Here is a 21929-nt window from a genome sequence, read left to right as displayed (position 1 = left end):
AGCTCCCCTCTGCCCACATGGCTCTTGGCAATGTTGGACTCCACACATGGACTAATAGGCTTTAATCTGGCCTGAAGCTGAACCACACCCAGCTGCAACATGGAACAGAAGCTCTGGAAATTGGCCTTGTTTCTGGCTCTGCGGAACTCCCAGCCACCCTTCCTTCCAAGACTGGCTTGGAGGAAATGAGACATTGGACTCAGAAAAATGTAGCTCAATGCAAATAAAATCTTCCACATGCCATCCTCCCGTGGGGGCTTCTGAAAATGCTTCTTTCAGCGGTGCCCCAAGAAACTCCACCTCACTCCCACGAGTGACCGGGGACGTTAATTCTCTGGTAACACAACCACTGGGTGCTTCAGTGTTGCATACAAAGGTTTACATTGTAAAAAATGTGAAATTCGATAATAATTAAGAGAAGTGGTTATTCTCAGGTGAGTTAATGTGTAATGTACATATTGACGTCATAAGAGGGTAGTGTGTACAAATTCTCCCAAGACAACTTAATCAGTGGCCTGGCAGGACAATAATAGGTTTCTCAATCAAGGGTTTTCTGAGAAAAGTTTAATAAAGGGGTTATCAGCAGAGACGTGGACAGAATTAGGAAGATCAACAAGGCTTGATTTTCAACCCCAGAGTTGACCTTCAACCTAATGGGTTAAACTGGGAAAGGAGGCTCCCAGAATTGGAGAGCCAGAGCCACTAGAGAAGCAACAGAGAGCTGTGTAACAGAGGTCTTCAGTAGAGGATCATAGCTGATCTATGGAGCTCCTCCCAGAGCCAGGAAAACAAATACTCTATTCTTTTTCCACTCACCGAGCTCTTTCCAGGTCTCTCAAAGAGAAACCAGAGAGGTCAAGGGAACTTTGGGATGCAGTTCTTAAAGGGCAGCCTCTGGGGCACCACGTAGGGCAGGAAAGAATGGCGAGTGGATGGGAAAGGTCGGAAGGAAATATTTTACACATGACACAAAAATTTTTCCCCCCGAGTTTATCTAATATTTTGTTGGTTGTTCTTTTATACAATCCTTTTGTTTCTAAAGCCTGGACAGAGCTAACACTGAGGAATTAGAAGCGGCTAGGCAATTAGGGATGGGAACACGGGAGATGCAGCTAGTACCAGTGATGGCGAACCTATGACACACGTGTCAGAGGTGACACGTGAACTCATTTTTTTGGTTGATTTTTCTTTGCTAAATGGCATTTAAATAGATAAAATAAATATCAAAAATATAAATCTTTGTTTTACTATGGTTGCAAATATGAAAACATTTCTATATGTCACACGGCACCAGAGTTAAGTTAGGGTTTTGCAAAATGCTAACACGCTGAGATCAAAAGGTTCGCCATCACTGAGCTAGACCCTGCAGGTGGGAGCAGAAACCACACCCCGTCCCACCTACTAGTAAAATCGCAAGAACAAAGGGCCCTGATCCCAGGCTAGACACACATGGCCGGGAAAATAAGCTGGAACCCTGCTTAAAATGTGTGGATATTGCTAGGGCAGAATTCTTTGAACCTACCAATGGGAAGTTAGCAGGGCACATATTAACCCCTAGACAAAGAAGCTTCAGCAGAAACTTGCTGAGGACCCCTCTCTGCTACAGAGAGCTTTGTTACTTTACCTTCTCTAATAAAACTTTGCATTCGCTCATCTCTTTGTCCGTGAACTCATTCTTTGATTTTGAGAGACAACGAACTCAGACCTGAACAGGACATTTTGGCATCAATACTACCAGAGATTTGCCAAAGTAAACACACTTAAAGCACCATTTCTGGTGCCTCAATGGAACTATTGGATGGATGGATGGATGGATGGATGGAGGCAGTTGGCCATGCTACTGTTTTACAAACACATTTACATAATCCATATCTGAACATGAAGTGTCTCTCTTTACATGATAGCAGCCAATAGTAACTAATGAGGTAATCAATATTGTACTGATTTCTTGCAATAAAGTAGCTACCCATCACCTCTGGGACTATCAATAATTTGAGTTTGGGGGTTATGATGGTTATTTAAAGAAGTTGGGTAATGCAGTGAAGTGGCTTTTCTGTGACCCCTAAATTCCCTTCATTTTATAGTGTTTCTCAATCTTGGATGCATATTAGAACCACCTGGGGAACTTTGAAAATCCAAATACTGCCCCTCTGCTTCTGGCATCAGCTGTGAGGAGTGCTTGCCGCCATCTTTGGTGCCCGGCTGGTAGGATGGCGCTGGGCCGACGCGGTCACAGTATGGACAGCGGATGGCCACGAAGGGTTCCATTGTCTCCTGAAATTTATCCCCAGGGGCGGGGGCTGGGAGTGTCTGGTCTTTCCGGTCTTTCCGCTTTGCCTGCGTTGCTCCCGCCCCGCACCACAGAGATGCGAACCTCCATTGTCCTAGCCCTCCCGCCCTCTTCCCCGAGTGAATGCTAGAGCGTCTCCTCGTCGTTTCCTGTCGACCTCCTGGGGCGGAAAGGGAGCATTCGGGATAGCGGAAACTCAATACCGGAAGTGTTGGGAGGGAGAATGGATGTGAGGGGGCGGGGCCAGGAAGTGGAGGGGCGGGGCTTATGAGGAGGCCCAGAGAGCGTTGGGCGGCGATTTGCACTCAGGGCCACCTGAGGGGCTTGGCGCTAGCGGTCCTCTGTGTTCTCTCCCGTGGCAGAGACACGCTTGTCGTTTGGGCGAAGGGAACTGTGTGGAGAGTGGGTTGACGGAAGGACATTTCTCTATCTGCGCCTGAGGCAAGGTGTGAAGAAGCAGGACTGGGGGCGGGGCGGGGTCGTCAGGGCCTCTGAGAGGGAAAACCCCCGGCCCCCCACCGGCTGAGTGGACACTAAGATGGCTGCCAGTTCCAAGGCACCCAACCCTGTGCAGAGCCTGCAGGAGGAGGCGGTGTGCGCCATCTGCCTCGATTACTTCACAGACCCTGTGTCCATTGGCTGCGGGCACAACTTCTGCCGAATGTGTGTGACCCGGCTATGGGGAGGGGAAGATGAGGAAGGCCGGGTCGAGTTAGACCAGGAGGAGGAGGAAAATGGAGGAGAAGAGGAGGAAGTGGAGGCTGCGTGGGCCGGTGCGGGCTGGGACACCCCCATGAGGTATGAAGACTATGAGGGCGACTTGGAGGAAGAGGTCGAGGAGGAGGAAGGAGTGTTCTGGACCGGGAACATGGGCGGGCCCGACTGGGACAACATGGATGTGAGGGAGGAGGAGGAGGAGGAGGACGACGACCACAACCAGGACCACAACGACGACCATGGCCACGACGACGACGACCTGGGGATGGAGGCTGAGGAGGCCGAATTAGAAGTGCTGGAGGAGGATGAGGAAGAGGAGCTGGACCCGCTTCTAGACCCTCGGCAGTGCTTCACGTGCCCCCAGTGCCGGAAGAGCTTTCCCAGCAGGAACTTCCGCCCCAACCTGCAGCTGGCCAACATGGTGGAGGTGATTCGGAAGATGCAACCAGCAGCAGGTTGCGGCAGCCATGGGAATGAGCAGGGCATTTGTCCCCAACACCAAGAGGCCCTGAAGCTCTTCTGTGAGGTGGACGGAGAGGCCATCTGTGGGCTGTGCCAAGAATCCAGGAGCCACAAGCATCACAGCGTGGTGCCATTGGAGGAGGTGGTGCAGGAGTACAAGGCCAAACTGCAGGTGCATGTGGAACCTCTAAGGAAGCACCTGGAGGCTGTGCAGAAGATGAAAGCCAAGGAGGAAAGGCGGGTGACAGAGCTGAAGATCCAGATGAATTCAGAGCTGGCAGCTGTGGCCTCAGAATTTGGACGGCTGGCAATGTTTCTGACTAAAGAGGAGGAAAGGCTGGAGCAGCGCCTTCGAGAGATGCACGAAGCTCAGCTGGGCCTGGCAGAAGCAATGGCCAATCTTCTGGCTGAGCGGTCCGCCCAGTTGAGCCGCCTGCTGAACAAGGCCCAGAAACAGAGCCAGCAGGGGGCCCGGCCGCTGCTCCAGGACATCAAGGAGACTTTCAATAGGTGTGAAGAGAGAGGGTGGGAGCCCCCAGAGATCTGGTCCCCTGACCCATGTCAGCCCCACAGCCATGACTTCCTGGCAGACACCATAGTGAGGAAAATGAGCCGGATTTTCTGTCAGGCTGTTCGAGTGGACCTGACACTGGACCCCGACACGGCTCACCCGGCCCTGATGCTGTCTCCTGATCGCCGGCAGGTGCACCTGGCAGAACGGCAGCAGGAGGTTGCTGACTATTCCAAGTGTTTCTCGGCCGACTACTGCGTACTGGGGGCCCAGGGCTTCCGCTCTGGCTGGCACTACTGGGAGGTAGAGGTGGGTGGGCAGTGGGGCTGGGCCGTGGGTGTTGCCCGAGAATTATCTCATCATGAGGAGGTGGGCTCTGGGGATTCCTCGGGGGGCACCGGGGATGCCAGTTCTTCCTCTGGCCCTCACCGCCGCCTCCACCTACCCCATCAGCCCCTGCCCCAGAGGGAAGTGTGGTGTGTGGGCACCAATGACAACGGTTACCAGGCACAGAGTTTGAGGGAGCAGATGCTGCTCTGCCCACATGAGAAACCATGGCGCTTTGGTGTGTACCTGGACTATGAGGCTGGGCGCCTGGACTTCTACAATGCAGACACTCTGGCCCATGTGCACACCTTTTCAGCTGCCTTTCTGGGTGAGCCTGTCTTCCCTTTCTTCCGGGTGTTCTCCAAGGGTACCCAAATCAAGCTGTGCCCTTGATCAGCTTACCACCTGCTGGGGCCCCTCTGGTCAGCACTGGCAGGGCGAGTGGTGGTGGAGGGTGGTCCAAGTTTTGGGGCTAAAAGGCTCCCAAAATTTTCTGCATTGCTTCCTGCTCTTCCTTGACCCCAATTTTCCCCGTAGGAGCTTAAGGAACCTTTCTGGCCTCCAGCTCTGCCTCATCTGCATGGGTCCCTGATAACAGCTGCCTAGTCTTCCCTTCCTGTCCACCCAGGGACCGAGTTTGAGTAGGGGAGGGAATATTTAACTTTATTAACTTCCCTCTACCCATTCCTGCTTTTCAACCTTCATACCAGTCCCCAGGCTGGATTATTTGGGCAGGACTCACGACTCTCCCCATTCCAATTCCATTTTCTGATGGAAGTTATAGCTATGGAATTTGGAGGATTTTTGAGGGGAGGCAGGCTGGGCAAAAGGGAGAGCTGGATAATAACATCTCCTCTAGGGAAGGAAGGATTCCAAACTTTCTTCTATCCCAATTTCTATCTCCACAGACTGGCCAGAATTTAGTTTCAGTGAGATCCAGAGTGGTTGACATGATTGAAACCACATATCATTATATCCCCCCCAGTAAATTATTTTCTCACCCCTTTCCCCAGCAAACCACACCCTACCCTTTTCACTGCCAGACTCTTTTCCCCTTTGTTCACTGGAGTTTCATGTTTCCATCCTCTTATGTCTTCAGTTTCATTTGATGAGTTCTGATGGGGAGCAGGGTTCAGGTCCCTAGGAGAGCCTTGGGTATAATCCAGTAATGGCGAACCTATGACACGCATGTCAGAGGTGACACGCAAACTCATTTTTTTTGGTTGATTTTTCTTTTTCTTTTTTTTTAAAATATATTTTATTGATTTTTCACAGAAGAAGAGAGAGGGATAGAGAGGTAGAAACATCGATGAGAGAGAAACATCGATCAGCTGCCTCTTGCACACCTCCCACTGGGGATGTGCCTGCAACCAAGGCACATGCCCCTGGCCGGAATTGAACCTGGGACCTTTCAGTCCACAGGCCGACGCTCTATCCACTGAGCCAAACCGGTCAGGGTGGTTGATTTTTCTTTGTTAAATGGCATTTAAATATATAAAATAAATATCAAAAATATAAGTCTTTGTTTTACTATGGTTGCAAATATCAAAAAATTCCTATATGTGACACGGCACCAGAGTTAAGTTAGGGTTTTTCAAAATGCTTACACGCTGAGCTCAAAAGGTTCACCATCACTGGTATTATCTATTTTTCTAATTACCCTTTGCCTTGTGTCATTTATCAGCTTTTGCCCTGTGCTTTGATGGCCCAGGTCAATTTATGTTCCTGGGGGAAAGGGAAGTTGGATTGTGGAAATAAAAAATGTTTTATTTGGAAAAAGTAAGAAAATCCAGATGCTGGTACTACAAACCTCTTAAGTCAGAATCTCTGGAATAAGACCCAGGCATAAGTATTTGTAAGAGCTCCAATGTAGGCAAGTTTGAGACATACTCCTGTAAAACTCACACTAATTCTGATTGTCTACTGATTTAAACTTCTTAAAGGAAATGATATACTACTTTGCTGATAATTTTATATGAAATAGAGGTTATAGAATTTATTGGGTTTGGGACCTGGGAAAATCATAATTATATAAGGAATAAAAAATACCAGCAGCTTATAAAATAACCTGTGATATTCCAGGTAACTTGCATATTTTACCTTTAATTTCAGAGTCCTTATTAGTATTCAAAGAAGCATAGAACTTTTAGAAATGCTTCAGTGAAGAACAGTTTATACTCTGTCCCTAATAAATGCAAGTGTTCATTTCCTCTCAGACAAGTCAGTAATAGACAACTATTTTCTGTCAACTGGACTGTATCCACCTATTTATTTCTCACAGCTCATTGGGCATCATTAGGAATGTAACAGGTTTTAGCTACTACCTATTCCAGTTTCTGTAGAATTAATAAATAACATGAGACTTTAAAAAATTATTAAGGCTGTTTTTTATTTTGAATTGTACTTGGCTATTTAAAAAACGGGTAGGCAGAATTGTATTTTTGGTCTGTACTCAATCAACCCAATTTCTATTATATTTAAAACTAGAACATTTTTCTATATGTAGAATATAGCTACTGTGCAAGCCACAAATCAAATACTAATATACTTCCTAAAAGGTTCAATTTTTTAAATTCTTTATTAGTTAAGGTATTACAAATGTAAAAGGTTCAATTTTTGATACTTACAAAAATAAATGATAGAAATAAAGTTTGAAATGATTGGTTAAGAAATGTACCACACTTAAGAGAAGAGGATATAACCTCTGGCAAAATCTGAAAATACTGATGTTAAAAATATTCAATAAAAAGCCAATGGTTATTAAAGAGCAGAGAAAGCATAGTTGCCATGTGTCTAGCACAGAGGTGTCAGGTTATGGGTGATTTCATATTTTTCATACTGTATAAAGTGAATGTATATATTTATGATCACAACTGGAAATAGGCAGTTCACTTACAGGTATCTGTGTTGGAAAAACCTTTGCTATTTCATTAATATTTATCTCCCTCTGTTTAAATTGTGTACTAACCAAATAAACTTCCAATTATAACTTAGCTTCCTGATTAGATGGCTTGATGTATGTGTGTGTGCATGTATTGGGGTGGTTATCTATTGATATGCAGTACAGAAATTTGAACTAGTAGGCAGTCAGTCGTGTTTTTCATTGTCCATCACCACATTGACACTTGGGTGATACATCCATAAATCTCTGGGATGTTTGATTAGCATGAATCAGGCTGTGGTCATCCCTGGAATGCACAGTGGCAAAGCCAAGAAGTTTAGTAGGGAATACGATGATCCACCTGAGGTTTTGTCAATTTGTCTCCTGAAGATTGTGAAGGCTAAATTTTCTATTACTTTTGGAGATTATGAAGCATATATACATAGTAAGGGTCCTGAGAAGGTCCAGAAAAGTTGGTTCATTTTAATGATCACAGCATTTCACATAAATTCTTTTTCCTTTTCTTTTTTTTTATTGCTTAAAGTATTACAAAGGTTATTACATATGTGTCCTTTTTTCCCCCCCGCCCTTGACAGTCCCCTAGCCTCCCCTATCCCCCAGTGTCTTATGTCTATTGGTTATGCTTATATGCATGCATACAAGTCCTTTGGTTGATCTCTTACCCCCCTCCCTCCTGCCCCCCAACCCTCCCTGGCCTTCCCGCTGCAGTTTGACAATCTGTTTGAGGCAGCTCTGCCTCTGTACCTATTATTGTTCAAAAGTTTATAATGGTCTCTATTATCTATGAATGAGTGAGATCATGTGGTATTTTTCCTTCATTGACTGGCTTATTTCACTTAGCATAATGCTCTCATAAAATTTTGATACTTCAAAAGAGCTGGCTTTATGGGCATGTGACCTGTGTTGTCACATAGGGCCCTGTATTCAGAAGAGCATTGATCTTGGTTCAGTGCAATTCTGTTGCCATCCTGAAATTTTTAATAATTATATATCTGAATTTATGTTTTATATGTGAAGTTGCATGGGGCAATGGAGCATGCATTTGAGGAGAGAAGATGAATATGATATATGCATCCACCATTCCTTGCTGCTCCATTCATAGTTGTCTTTTGCAATATCCCATGAGAACAAAATTCTTGTAGAACCACAATGCATGAGACTCCACGCTAGTATAGGATAAGTATATAATAAGGAGGGGCATAGACAGCCATGAAAGGCCAAGGTTCCCCACGTGCATCAAAGCTTACTCTGAATGCAGAAAGAAGGCAATAGCATTCTTAGAAACACTAATGGCCAAAAATCCCTACCATATCCTTTCTTGTGTTCCTTACTTGCACTAGGCAACCACTTATACAGAAAATGATGACATAGAGGGAAAGGAAAAAATTGGGCAACCCAACTTTAATTTCCTTTTCTTGCTTTTTGTCCTCCTTTACTCATCAGTTAGCTAAAAGTAGAGAGTGCCAATAAAATATGCACATATGAAAAAAGTGAAATAAAAACAGTTGAGTTAGTTTTGTGCAGCATTTCCCTTTTTCTTGTAAGAGCAATATATATGAGCATGAATGAGGTATGAAATTGTATAATTTCAGTGATTCTGCATAGGAGTTTATTACACACTAGAGGCCCAGTGCATGAATTCGTGCACTGGTAGGGTACGGCTGGCCGGCCCCAATGGGGGCCAATGGGGGCTGGGCCGGCAGGGGGGAGGGGGCACAGGAGGTTGGCTGGCAGGCCCTGCCCCTGATGGGGGGGTGGTGACTGGGGGTGGGGCTGGCTGGGGGGAGGGGCCATGGGTGGTTGGTGGGGGCTGAATCAGGGCCCTGATCAGGCTGGTTGGCTGCCACAGTGCATTATAGCAACCAGTCGTTCTGGTTCCATCGTTCCAGTCACCTGGCTTTTATATATATATACTAGAGGCCCAGTGCACAAAAATTTGTGCACTCGGGGGAAGGGGGGGCTCTCAGACCGGCCTGTGCCCTCTCGCAGTCTGGGACCCCTTGGGAGATAACGCCCTGCTGGCTTAGGCCTGCTCCTGGGTGGCAGAGGGCAGGCCCAATCCCTAGGTGCAGCCCCGGGTTGGGCTCAGAGTAGGGCTGACTGGGGAGTTGGAGCGCCTTCCCCTGTCATGCACAGAGCAGGGCAGATTGGGAGGTTGTGATGCCACCCTCAGTCACACTCAGGGTAGGGCCGATTGGGGGGTTGGGGCACCGCCCCCTGTCACACTCAAGGCAGGGTCGATGGGGAGGCTGCGGCACCACCCCGTCACACACAGAACAGGGACCATCAGGGGGGTTGGGGCTCCATACCCTGTCATGCACAGAGCAGGGCCGATCAGGGGGTTGAGGAGCTCCCCCCTGTCACTCACAGAGTAGGACTGATAGGGGAGTTGGGGCACCGCCCACTGTCACACTCAGGGCAGGGAGGATCAGGGGGTTGGGGCGCCGCCACTGTCACACTCAGGGCAGGGCCGATGGGGAGGTTATGGCTCTACCCCATCACACACAGAGCAGGGCCTGTGGGGGGGGGGTTGGGGCGCCGCCCTCTAACACCCACAGAGCAGGGCCGATCAGGTGGTTGGGGCGCCGCCACTCTTACACTCAGGGCAGGGCCGATGGGGAGGTTATGGCTCTACCCCATCACACACAGAGCAGGGCCCATGGGGGGGGGGGTTGGGGCGCCGCACCCTGTCACACACAGAGCTGCAGGGCAATCAGGGGGTTTGGGCGCTGCCCCCTGTCACGCTGATCCCGGTGCCGGGAGGCCTCTCAGCTCTGCTGATCCCAGTGCTGGGAGGCATATTACCCTTTTACTATATAGAATAGAGGCCTGGTGCATGGGTGGGGCTGGCTGGTTTGCCCTGAAGGGTGTCCTGGATCAGGGTGGAGGTCCCCACTGGGGTGCCTGGCCAGCCTAGGTGAGGGGATGATGGCTGTTTGCAGCTGGTCACACACCATTAAGGGTGGGGGTCCCCACTGGGGTGCCTGACCAGTCTGGCTGAAGGGCTGAGGGCTGTTTTCAGGCTGGGACTGAAGCTCCCAACTGCTCCTTTCTTTTTTTTTTTTTTTTTTTTCTTTTTATTCTGGGCCAGCTTTAGCTCTGAGGCCTTGGCTGCTGAAAACAGGTTTCTGGCCTTTGTTTACCGTCTGTATTTGATACAATGTTGCGGTCTGGCTGGCTGAAGCTTGCTGAGTAAAGCAGGTTTCTGGGTTTTTTTTTAGCTTCTTTATTCGCAACATAGTTGCTTAGAGTTGCTGCTGAGAGGCCGGCAAGTCAGGCGGGGAACGTTGGAGTTCTCCATCACTGAAGCAAGCAAGCCTCCCTGTTCGCATCAGCTGCCTGGCTGCCGGCCGCCATCTTGGCTGCCAGTTAATTTGCATATCTCAGCCCTACTCTGTGAGTGACAGGGGGATTAGCCAATGGGAAGGGTAGCGGAGTGACACTAATTACCATGTATCTCTTTTATTAGTGTAGATAGATTAAACTCGAGGCCTGATGCACAAAATTCATGCAAGAGTAGGCTTTAGCAGCTGGGGGCAGCTGCCTCCCTCCCCTCCCTCGCAGTCACAGCAGCTGCCTCAATCCCGTGCCTGCAGGCCTGGCTTCATCCCGGAAGGATGTCTGGAAGGACTTCTGGTCTAATTAGCATATTATGCTTTTATTATTATAGATTCTTCTACTCAAATCTAAAAATGGCATTGAACAATAATGATGAACAGTAAAGTTTTACTAAATGTTTAAATTTTTTTTAGCTTAGAACAACATTAAATAACAAATTAAAAAACAAACAAACACCACTATAACAGGTCCAGAGGGAAACCAAGAAAGGACAAAGCTTCATATTAAAGGATGAAATTGGATTCAGTAAGAGCAGTATAATAGTATATTCTATTTTAAATTTATAAGTGAGATGTAATTTGGAGCTAATTGCTGGTTTCTCACTCAACTTCAAAGACAGGAAAGTCTTAGCTAGTCTTACTCATGGATGACTCCTTATGAGTGTTGTTTTTGCTAAGGAGACCACAAAGTTCACTTTATTAGATAGTCCCTTGAGCTGTAAAGGAGGCTAGATAGAAGCTATGGTAGATAATATCAGCCAGAGTAATATCTGAACTTTTCGGTGTCCCATTCACATTGCTATTCTCTTCTTCAAATAAAACTTCTTCACTATTACCTTCTTTGTATTTCTTGATCTGATTTCTATCAATTTTGCTATAAATGGACCCATATTTGATGGAACATGTAGACACCATGTGATTTGCACTAGGTTGCTTAGCTAGTAAATAGAAGATCCAAGGCTAGAACCCATATCTTCAACTATCCCTTTCATTTGAAAAGAGTTGTACTGAACTTTTATTGACTATTAAATCATTTATGTAAATATTATTTGGGGCAACATATGTGTTTTATGTTGTACATTTTCACTTTATTTTATTTTTATTTTTAAAAGATTTTTTATTAATTTTTAGAGAGAGGAAGGGACAGGGAGAAAGAGAGAGAAATATCAATGTGAGAGCAGAACATATCAGCTTCCTCCCACATACCCTGTACCATGAATTGAGCCAACAACCTGAGCATGTGCCCGGACTAGGAATCAAACCCAGCAACCTTTTGATGCACAGGATGATGCCCAACCAACTGAGCTACACCCACCAGGGCTGCACTTTTTTCACTTTAATTACTGAGATATAAACCTCCATCTGGCCCAATACATTTAGTTTCCACAAAAAATTTTTTTTTCATATATAGTTTTTCAGACTTTGAAATAGTACTTCCTTGGCAATTCTATTAACCATTTGACAAGAAATTAGAAAAATAAACCCACTATCTGCTTAATCAGCTCTTCAAAAGTGTTTCACTTAGATATGTGTTTCCATCTCAGAAATGATTAGTGGATGGTCAAATTACAACAGGAGGAAGAATTATGAAAGAGTTTGAAGTGGAAGAAAATTGCTCATAAATAGAACAGTATTTTGAACAAGGGAGAAACTGGTCTGGCCATGATGTACATTACCAGTTGCAATCATCATACTTTGGGCTCTAAGGGCTGGTCTTACTTAACCTGCTGAATGCTTGAGCTTTACTGTACAGAGTTTTGCTGGAGTTATGTTGCTAAAAATAGGTATATTATCCTGATGGTGGAAGGTGTGCAGCCAATTCAATGGCATTAAAGCAAGATCAAGCTAGCCTCTCTTTTCAATGTCATTATTATTATTGGGCTGAGAGTGTTTTTGGACTGCAGAGAAATGGCCTCGCTCAGGGTCTTTACCCACAATGGCAGAAAGGGTCTTTAGATTCATCAGCCTGATAGAACCAGTCAGAACTCCAGCTCATCCCTCACTCTCAGAGTTTGGGACATAGGAGAGAAATCCTGCAGGATGATGCCAGGAATAGCACCGTGTTTCTTCATAGACCTATCCATCTTTGATATGTATAATATTTGGAGAAAAGGCTATGATGTTTGGAACTTATTTTTAAAATGTAGAAATTACTAATAGAAGGTCTAAGACGTGAGGGGCAACTGGGTATAGCCTTTCAAGTTTTGTCAGGTCTAAGTATTTTTGCTGTATCAAGATGAGACAATCTAGTCCTGCTAACAGGGTTGTCATATAAGTCTTTGAAAACTCATTTATCCCTCACATACTAGTGAAATGCTTAACATCTGCTGGGGATAGAGACACCAATGGGGAACACTCATTCCGGTAAATCCCCACACCTGGAAGGGAAAGGAGGTTAATGCTCAGGAGCGACCCGGGTCCATGGGAGATAGGCCTGTGGATAAAGATCCCCTTCTCCTGGGTCCCATGTGGGCCATTTGGGGTGGATCTTATGCAGACCCTCAGGTGGGCACCTGGGGCAGTTGGACTGCCTTTGCTAAAAGGAAGAACTTTCTACAGTGAACCACACAAGCTGTCGCCTCGCCTCTAGATCTGTATTTGGAGGGGGCTGAAGCTAAGACCACACATCTGCAGCTGTTCAGAAAAGCTGGAACAGGGAAAACACATAACTGAAATGTAAGCACCATCAAAGGACACTAACAGACACAAAGCAGGAACAGCTTGTCCCAAAAACATCTGAGTAAACTGCCACTACCTCCCGACGCAAACTTGAACAACCAAAATTATTCCCTTAATGACTGATCCAGCTGTTCAAGGGCAGAATTCTCTGACTTACGCAGACCTGGACCTCATAGATCAAAGTCCTTTGGACTGACCTTATCTTACCTTGGCCCAAAGGAGGGACTGTTAATGTGAAAAACAGCCTTGCTGGCAGCTAGACTGTGCTGTTCCCAACCAAACATAAATAGCATTCATGAGAAATAATGTCCAGAGAAGGCCACCCTATGTCTGGAACTAGGCAGAGATAAGACCAGGTCTCAAAAAAGAAAATCATTAAACAGTCCATCCCCTCTCTTGACTAAGAAAACTTAGTTTAGTACCTCTACCAATGACAATTCTAGCCCCTTCTTAACCCTTCCACCTATTTTAAAAAATATATATTTTTATTGATTTCAGAGAGGAAGGGAGAGGGAGAGAGGGATAGAAACATCAATGATGAGAGAGAATCATCTATCAGCTGCCTCCTGCACCTTCCCCCCCTCCCCCCACTGGGGATTGAGCTCACAACCCTGGCATGTGCCCTGACTGGGAATCGAACTGTGGCCTCCTGGTTCATAGGTTGATGTTCAACCACTGGGCAACGCAGGCCGGGCAGCCTCCCATCTCTTAAAAAAAATTAAAATACCCAATACAATATTGCCTCTGCCTGTTGCAACATGCAATTCAGAATTTACTTCTGCTTCCAAAAACCCTCTTTAAAATCCCTCAACAACTGCCTAAATCCTGTAATAACCACACCCATCCTCACTCTCTTTTACTGAAATGCCCCATGGCTCCCATAGAGTGAATTCTTACTTGATGCAGCAAGCTAAATGAAGCTATGAGGTTTCTTTGTTTTGGGTGTATGAGTGTGTGTGTGTGTGTGGGGGGGGTGACTAATAGGTGTATCCTGGTAATCTTTGATTAGTAGACATTGACACTGGCCTCTGCTTGCTGCCAACTCATAAGCACCTTTCCTAAGGAAAAGAAAATTAGCCTTATCATTTTCAAAGGTCTGCGATTTTTCTTCTCTCTCCTCTTTCTCCAACATAAGTTCTGTCATTGTCTTTGTTACATGGAAATGATCTATTATTGGTTTCTCTTGTATACACATAAAATAATTGGCTACTAACTATATATTTTTCTTAGTCAGTCTTTTATACTGTGGTAGATGTTTACTGAGAATTTGGCAGTAACAGCCAAGAGTCTACATTAGGCATCATATAGTTGATACATTAAATTCAACATTATATATCTCTCTATTTATAAACATTCTTCCAGTATTTCTCCTTAGACTCCAGATTCGCAACAAGGTGTTTGACTCTTTTTCTTCTTCCCTACTCTGCAGCACACCAGAAAAAAAGAAGGAAAAACAAAACAAAACACCAAACTATAAAACGTCACAAAATCCCCCCAAAGGAATATGATGCGATAAGACATTATTAAAGGTTGGATGTTTCAAAATCTGGAACACTGACAACACCAAATGCTGGTGAGGACATGGAGCAACAGGAACTCTATTCATTGCTGGTGGAAATGCAAAATGATACAGCTGCTTCAGGAAGATGGTTGGAGGCTTCTTACACAATGAAACATTCTCTTACTATGTGACCCAGCAGCCATGCTCCTTGGTATTTACCCAAAGGAGTTGAACATTTATGGCTACACAAAAACCTACACAGAGATGTTTATAGTACCTTTATTTATAATTGCCAACTCTTGGAAGCAACCAAGGTGTCCCTCAGTAAGTGAAAGGATAAAGTCAGGTACTTCCAGACAATGGAACATTATTCAGTGCTAAAAATAAAGAAGCTATCAAGCCATGTAACAACATGGAGGAAGCTTAAATGCATATAAGTAACAAACGAACCTGAAAAAAGCTGCATACTATCTGATCCTAACTATATGACACTCTGGAAAAGGCAAAACTATAGTAAAAATGTCAGAATTTAGGGTGTGGGAGGTGGAAGGATAAATAGGCACAGCACAGAGAATTTGGGGGACAGTGAAAACACTCTGTATGATACTATAATGATAGATACACTTCATTATACATTTATCCAAACCTACTGACTATATAATAACAAGAATGAACCCTAATGCAGACTATGGACTTTCAGTAATTATGACGTGTCAATGTAGGTTCATCAATTATAAGAAGTGTACCACTCTAGTGGGAGATGTTAAAAAAGGAGAGTTTATGCATGTGTAGTGGCAGGAGATATATGGGAACTCTGTACCTTCCCCTTAATTTTGCTGTGAAACTAAAACTGTTCTAAAAAATAAAGTCTTCACCATTTTAAAAATAAGATGGTTAAAAATTAATCAATATCCAAACCAAAACCAAAAAACAAAAAATTCTTCCAAAAGAAATAAGACAATATTAAAGTGTGAGTATTCCCAAAGAACTTGCCCTCTTTCTGACTTGCCCTCTTTCTGTCTACTTAATAGGATCTCTCTTTTCTCTTACCTCCTCAGAAGTGTGTATGCGGGAGTGCACAAGCTCCAGAAAGATACTAGGAGAGAGAGAGAGAGAGAGAGAGAGAGAGAGAGAGAGAGAGAGAGAGAGAGAGAGAGAGAGGAAGGGAAAGGGAAAGGGAAAGGGAAAGGGAAAGGAAAAGAAGAGATTTGGGAGCTCAAGGCACAGAAGACTTAGTAACATCTGTACTGTTTTTGAATTTGAGAGATTAGTGGAGCAAAGAAAAGAGAATCCATAAGAACTTGAAAGTAACCTGCCATTGAAACTGTAGGAAAGGAAAAGTAAGCCCAACATAGTTGGCTCTACAATAAACTATATGTGCACGCTGTTTATACTTTAAATTTTTACAATGACTCTTTGACAAAACACAAGAGATTTAATTATAGTTAGAGAACAAAGAAAAGCAACTTGATATAAAATTAATAATAGGGTTTATAGAATTGGACGAAGAAAGTCAATAGAAGTGAAGAAACATGTAAGGCCATCAGAATCTCTATTTACCATGTGTAGAATTTAAAGATACTGTTGAAAGAAACTAAAGCTTTATGGATAACATTTAAAATGAGAAAGTAATTGATGGAAGTATGTGGAGTATGATGAAAATGAGTTAATTTTTTCATCTCTCATAGGAGAAAGACCATAGATAATGAAAAAGAGATAAAATCAAAGGTTAGTGATATGAAAATATTATTAAAGATTTGAAAAAGGCAAGCATTAAAAAAATAAAACAACTCAAAGTATCTGCCTCTGAGGAGTGACAAGTAGAGGACACAGTATCTTATATAATAAAAGACTAATATGCAAATTGTCCCCTGGGGAGTATGACTGACCCTGAGCGACCACTCGCTATGATGTGTGGTGACCACCAGGGGGAAGCGCGGAAATGAAGGAAGGCCCTGGCTGGCAGCCTGCACCTGGGGGAAGGAAGGCCCTGGACAGCCCTGATCACTGGCCAGGCCTAGGGACCCTCTCCATGCACAAATTTCATGCACCGGGCCTCTAGTATTTAAATAAAAGAATTTATGAAGTGGATGCTGCATCCCAAAGGAACTGCCCTGTCATCTTACTCTCAAAACTTTGGAATATTATAACTGGGCAAAATAACCTTTGGGCTGAGCTTAAAGCAACATTGTATCCCAAACAACTCTTTGCAAAGCTAACAGGAAAGCAGACATTCTGATTACTGGACAGAAAATTAAAGACATTCTTTAGAATTAGCATCACTATGTTAGCTTATGTGCAACCATAGAAATTCCTTCCTTCTATTCATGTGATTGTTCCCCTTCCCTTTCTCATAAATACTTCTGCCTTCACCTCCTATTCAGAACACTATTTGGGTTTCTGCCTGAATCAGTGTTTCCCAAATAGCTATTATTTTGGACCTCAAATAAACCCTTGTTGCCTTTGACTTTGGCCTTTTATTTTTAGGTGAACATATCTGGAGATAATAATGAATTAAAGTTAAAAAACATTGCTTCAAACAATTTTACACTTAATACTCATCCTGATAAACAAAAATGGGAAAATTAAAATTATATATAAATCCACTTCCCAGAGATACTAAAGATTTGTATTTTGATATATACTCATATAAGTGAGATTATACTATAACATTATACATATGCATACTGCATATTATGGTCTGTTTTTTTTGCTTATATGTTTGGAATACTTTTAATATCAATGAACTTGCTTCTAAAACTTTATTTTAAATTTACCTTCTTTACAGATGTGCCATAATTTTTTTTTTAAAAAAGTCTCCCGATGGTCACTGTGTGACTTTCATTTTTCATTATAAATATAACAAATATTTGCATTATTCAATCTTTGCACATAGACTTAAGTATTCCTTTGGATGATTCTCTAGAAATGCAATTGCTCAGTCAAGTGGATGCACACTGTTCAGGATTCTGATGGATGTTACAAAAATGTTCCCCTGAAATATACCAATTCAATCTCTTGTCAGTGTACAAGATTAAAAAAAGACAAGTTATTTTTATTTTCATTTATTTGGGTATAAGTAAGGTTGAACATTTTCTCACATGCCTCTGGATTTTATATCAATTCTTTCCCCTATATATATTTTTAAAATAGGCAGTACATTTCCTTTCCTTAATTGATTTGTAAGATTCAATTTCAGTTTCTTGGGGTTTTTTTATGTACAGATTTTTTTAAAAAATCTATGTGTAAAACAAAAATCTCTGTGTATTTTCCATTTACTTGTTTATTTTGTTGTTACTTCTAGAGAAGTATTTTCCATCATCCCATTGTAGAAATATTTATTTACTGTTCCTCTGTTCTTTGGGATTCTTAAGGTTATTATATTTGAATATTTTATCTAGCTGAAAATTAATCTACTGCATTAGATAAAGCAGAATTCTGACTTTTTATAAGATTACCACAACCACTTCTTTGATAATATATCTTTACCCACTGATTTGAGATATCATTTTTATTATATATACTTGAGTATAGTATTTTGGGACTGTCTCAGTGTGTTATGCTATTTGTATGTTCTTTTAGTGGGATTTTCATTTTACATTTTAACATTGAGAAGGGCAAATGATGTTTTGCATTTACGTTTTTCAACATTTTCCAATGAAGTCTCATCTATCTTGCTGTCAGATGAACTTAACAGTAATTGTTGTCACATCCAAAACTCTACTACCTCCTTTCTCAGTTTAATTTTGGTGTTTTTCTATTATATTTTAAGTTAATTTGGGGAGAAATTATATGTCCAAAATATTATTAGTCTCATTAATATTGCATATATCTGTCCATGTATTCAAATATCCTTTTATGTTTTTCAGTAAAGTTTTATATATCTTCAAGTATCATGCTAAATACATTCATAATAATTTTACCTTTTGAAACTCTACTGTGGAAAATGAGAGTTTTGATTTCTAATAGATCATCTAAATAGTTACTAGCATGCAGGTAAGCTAGCATTTAATTAATATCTAATAATTTCTAGGTTTTTTTCTTAAATAGTTATATGACTATTTAGTTGTCAGTGTTGATTCATGTAGGTCCAAGTGGGCAATAACACCCAATATGAATAACTTGATTTTCCCCCAGTACTTATACTTCTCATTTCTTTTATTTGGCATAGTTCATTGGCTAGAATATCAAGAATAATACTAAGAAAGAGCATTTAATAGTTGTGTTTCTGGTTTTAATGAAGATACTACCAATATTTCAACATTGATTATGGAGTTTTCTATTGTTTTAATAGAAATTATTTGTCATGTTGTCTCTTAGTGTTATTTACTTTATTTTATAGGATATTAACATTTATATCAATTGTCCTCTATTCTTACATTGTTAATTTTTTTGTTTCTATTCTTAAATCAGGGACAGATTATAAATCTTTTCATAATTTGTAGAAAATATTATATATTTTTCTTCTGAGTTTTATGTACAATTAATACCATTGTAAATTTCCCAGTTACTAATTAACAGGAAGGAAGCAAAGGCAAGGCCAAATAGATACATGCCCAGTAAAGTCTTGGTAACATAGGGAAGGTATGTGCTCGCCATTCACACCTGGGAACAGGTCATTGGCCAGAGTAGGCATAGCCAGTGCAAGCTCTGGAAGATGTCAGATATTGAAACTCCTAAACAAAGGAATTCCCTCCCTTTCCCTCTTGGTACTCTTGCTCTCTTGGGACTTTTGCTGCACTGGACCCAACTCTACAAGGAATGGGAACTCTGAACACTGCCTTTGCTTTGATATCTAGTGAGTCCCAGCTGTGCCTTTTCCAGGACTGGATTAAGGGAAATGGGACTTTGCAAACCGAGAGATGTCATTTCACACAAATAAAGCTTTCTACCACATCTCATTTTCCCCTGGGACCCTCCAGAAGTGCTTATTCCAGCGGTACCCTAAGACCCACACTCCCACTAGCAATGGAGAAAAGCCATCCATGCATTTCAACTATAACACAATGAAGGATATAAATAGATTCTCTTAAATTACACAATCTATTTCCTGAGCTAAATCCAATTTAAGAATGGTAGTTTTGTCTTTGGTGTTATTTACTTTACTTTATAGGATACTAACATTTATATGCCTGACATTGGTGTATAGTTTTCAATCTCTGTGCTATTTTTTTCAAATTTCACAATCAAGGCAATGAAAGCTTTAGAATATGCATATAGATGTTTAAAAACTATTGTGGTTTGGAACTTTTTAAACCAATGATAATTCATACTTGGATATTTGAAACCATGTGTCTTAAAATATTTTTGAAGATATTTCTACTACTGCTTTTTTATTTCTGATAAATTCAAATGTTTAGGTTATTATTTTCCCTTTTATCTCAAACATAAAAGCATTTAGCATTTAAGGCTATACATTTTTCTTTGGTTACAGCTTTGTTCTCATCCCAGAAGTTTTAATGTGTGGTTTTCTTATTTCATTAATTTCTAAATAGCTCACTTTTAATTTAATTTGATTTAATTAGTTAATCCTCACTCAAGGATATTCTCTTTCCACTGAGTTTTAGAGAGAGTGGGAGGGAGGGAGGGTGGGATGGAGCAGGGGAGAGAGAGAAACATTGATGTGAGAGAGACACATCAATTGGTTGCCTCCCACACACACCCAGACTGGGGCCAGGGATCGAACCAGCAACCCAAATACATGCCCTTGACTGAGAATCGAACCTGAGACACTCTAGTGCAGTGGTTCTCAACCTTCTGACCCTTTAAATACAGTTCCTCACGTTGTGACCCAACCATAAAATTATTTTCCTTGCTACTTCATAATTGTAATGTTGCTACTGTTATGAATCGTAATGCAAATATCTGATATGCAGGATGGTCTTAGGCGACCCCTGTGAAAGGGTCATTCGACTGCCAAAGGGGTCGCGACCCACAGGTTGAGAACTGCTGCTCTATTGAGTGGTCTGGTGCTCTAACCACTGAACTGCTGGCCAGGGCTAAATAGCACACTTTTTAAAATAACTTTTAAAATAACACTACTTTTTCTTCTTGTTATAATGGCAATGTATGTTTACCATATAAATTGAATGTCACTTTCCTATATTATCTAAGGATTATGCCATATGATCTAGTAATTCACTTTTCCTAGTTTTTAAATGACTTGCTGACTTTATTATAATTAATTCTTCTGGGCATTTTGAAATTGCCATATTAAATTTTTCAATCCTGTTCAGTGATGTGTTATTACAAACTCATACTTACGAAGTGCCCACTTTGTTGACATTGTTGTGGTGTGTTTTTTTTTTAATCTTTGTTTTTGCTTATTCTTCTATCTAAATATTCTTTGAATTTACTGGGGTTTGTTAGAAAATGGTATGTTGTTTGCAAATTCACTGGTTTTGCAACCTTTACAAAGGTCACAACCTTCACTGCACATTACAAATACTTGGGAAACTTTAAAAAAATTCCAATGACCGGGTTTCCTCGCAATCCAATTAAATCAGAATCTTCTGAGGAGGTACCCAGGCATCTTTAAGTTTTAAAGGCTCTCATGAAATTCCAATTAGCCGCAAAGATAGAAGACCACTGGACTTGTTAGAATATGCAGGAAAAGAAGTTTCTAAGTTTAAAATGTAAGGTTTATAGATTTTGCAAATGTAGCTGCTTTTACAAATTAGTTACAAATTGGTAAACATACTAATCCCCAGTATCTTTGAAAAACATAATTTTAATTTTGCCTGGAGCTGCGGCTATCAATACATTGTTCAGCATATCCCGCATGCCAGGAAACCATTACACTCACCAATACTCATTAAGAAGGAGAATAATTTTTCAATTGTGAACCTTTAACTGCCTTTTGGAAAATTCATCCAGATTTCCTTGAGCAAATTTTAGAAAGGGTATACATGAGCAATTACAGAACTGGCCTTCAGCCTAACTCAGGAATAAAAAAGCTAACAAGTGAAGTCATTTTTTTCTCCTTACTTTTTCCCCATAAAAATAGACATCTCTATTTTACAAGTATCTTCATGACATCATTTGAAGCCAGTTTCCTTCCTAATAACAGTAACCCAAATTGTACTTAATTTTTCATTGAATCAGAAATTAAACAATAATAAAAAATGAAACTAGTTTGTACCTAGGTTGCCAAAGAATAGTCTAATTAGCCAAAGGTGATCAAATTTAGCATTATTTAACCA

At 42.0% G+C, this 21929-nt stretch overlaps 2 protein-coding genes across 5 annotated transcripts in view; one reads left to right on the top strand and one right to left on the bottom strand.

Moving 5' to 3' along the window:
- DMD (dystrophin) overlaps positions 1-21929 on the bottom strand; it is a 2282236-nt gene that overhangs the window by 1974025 nt on the left and 286282 nt on the right. The gene's annotated exons all lie outside the window — the stretch shown is intronic.
- Positions 2817-5496, top strand: LOC132224161 (E3 ubiquitin-protein ligase TRIM41-like). 2 transcript variants are annotated; one of them, XM_059679266.1, is made up of 2 exons: positions 2817-4283; positions 4845-5496. In XM_059679266.1, exons 1-2 carry the CDS (start codon positions 2829-2831, stop codon positions 4911-4913), a joined length of 1524 nt encoding a protein of 507 aa, XP_059535249.1. In that variant the 5' UTR covers positions 2817-2828; the 3' UTR covers positions 4914-5496. The 2 variants fall into 2 exon arrangements, with proteins under 2 accessions (XP_059535249.1, XP_059535248.1); XM_059679265.1 differs by having other exon boundaries at positions 2817-5496.

Source organism: Myotis daubentonii, chromosome X, assembly GCF_963259705.1.
Source record: "Myotis daubentonii chromosome X, mMyoDau2.1, whole genome shotgun sequence".
Lineage (NCBI taxonomy): Eukaryota > Metazoa > Chordata > Mammalia > Chiroptera > Vespertilionidae > Myotis > Myotis daubentonii.
Note: the sequence above shows the minus strand (reverse complement) of the source record. Positions and strands in the feature narration are given on the sequence as shown.

Excerpts from the sequence above, each read along its gene's own strand:
- LOC132224161 (XM_059679265.1), top strand. The coding sequence starts at position 2,829 with ATGGCTGCCAGTTCCAAGGCACCCAACCCTGTGCAGAGCCTGCAGGAG.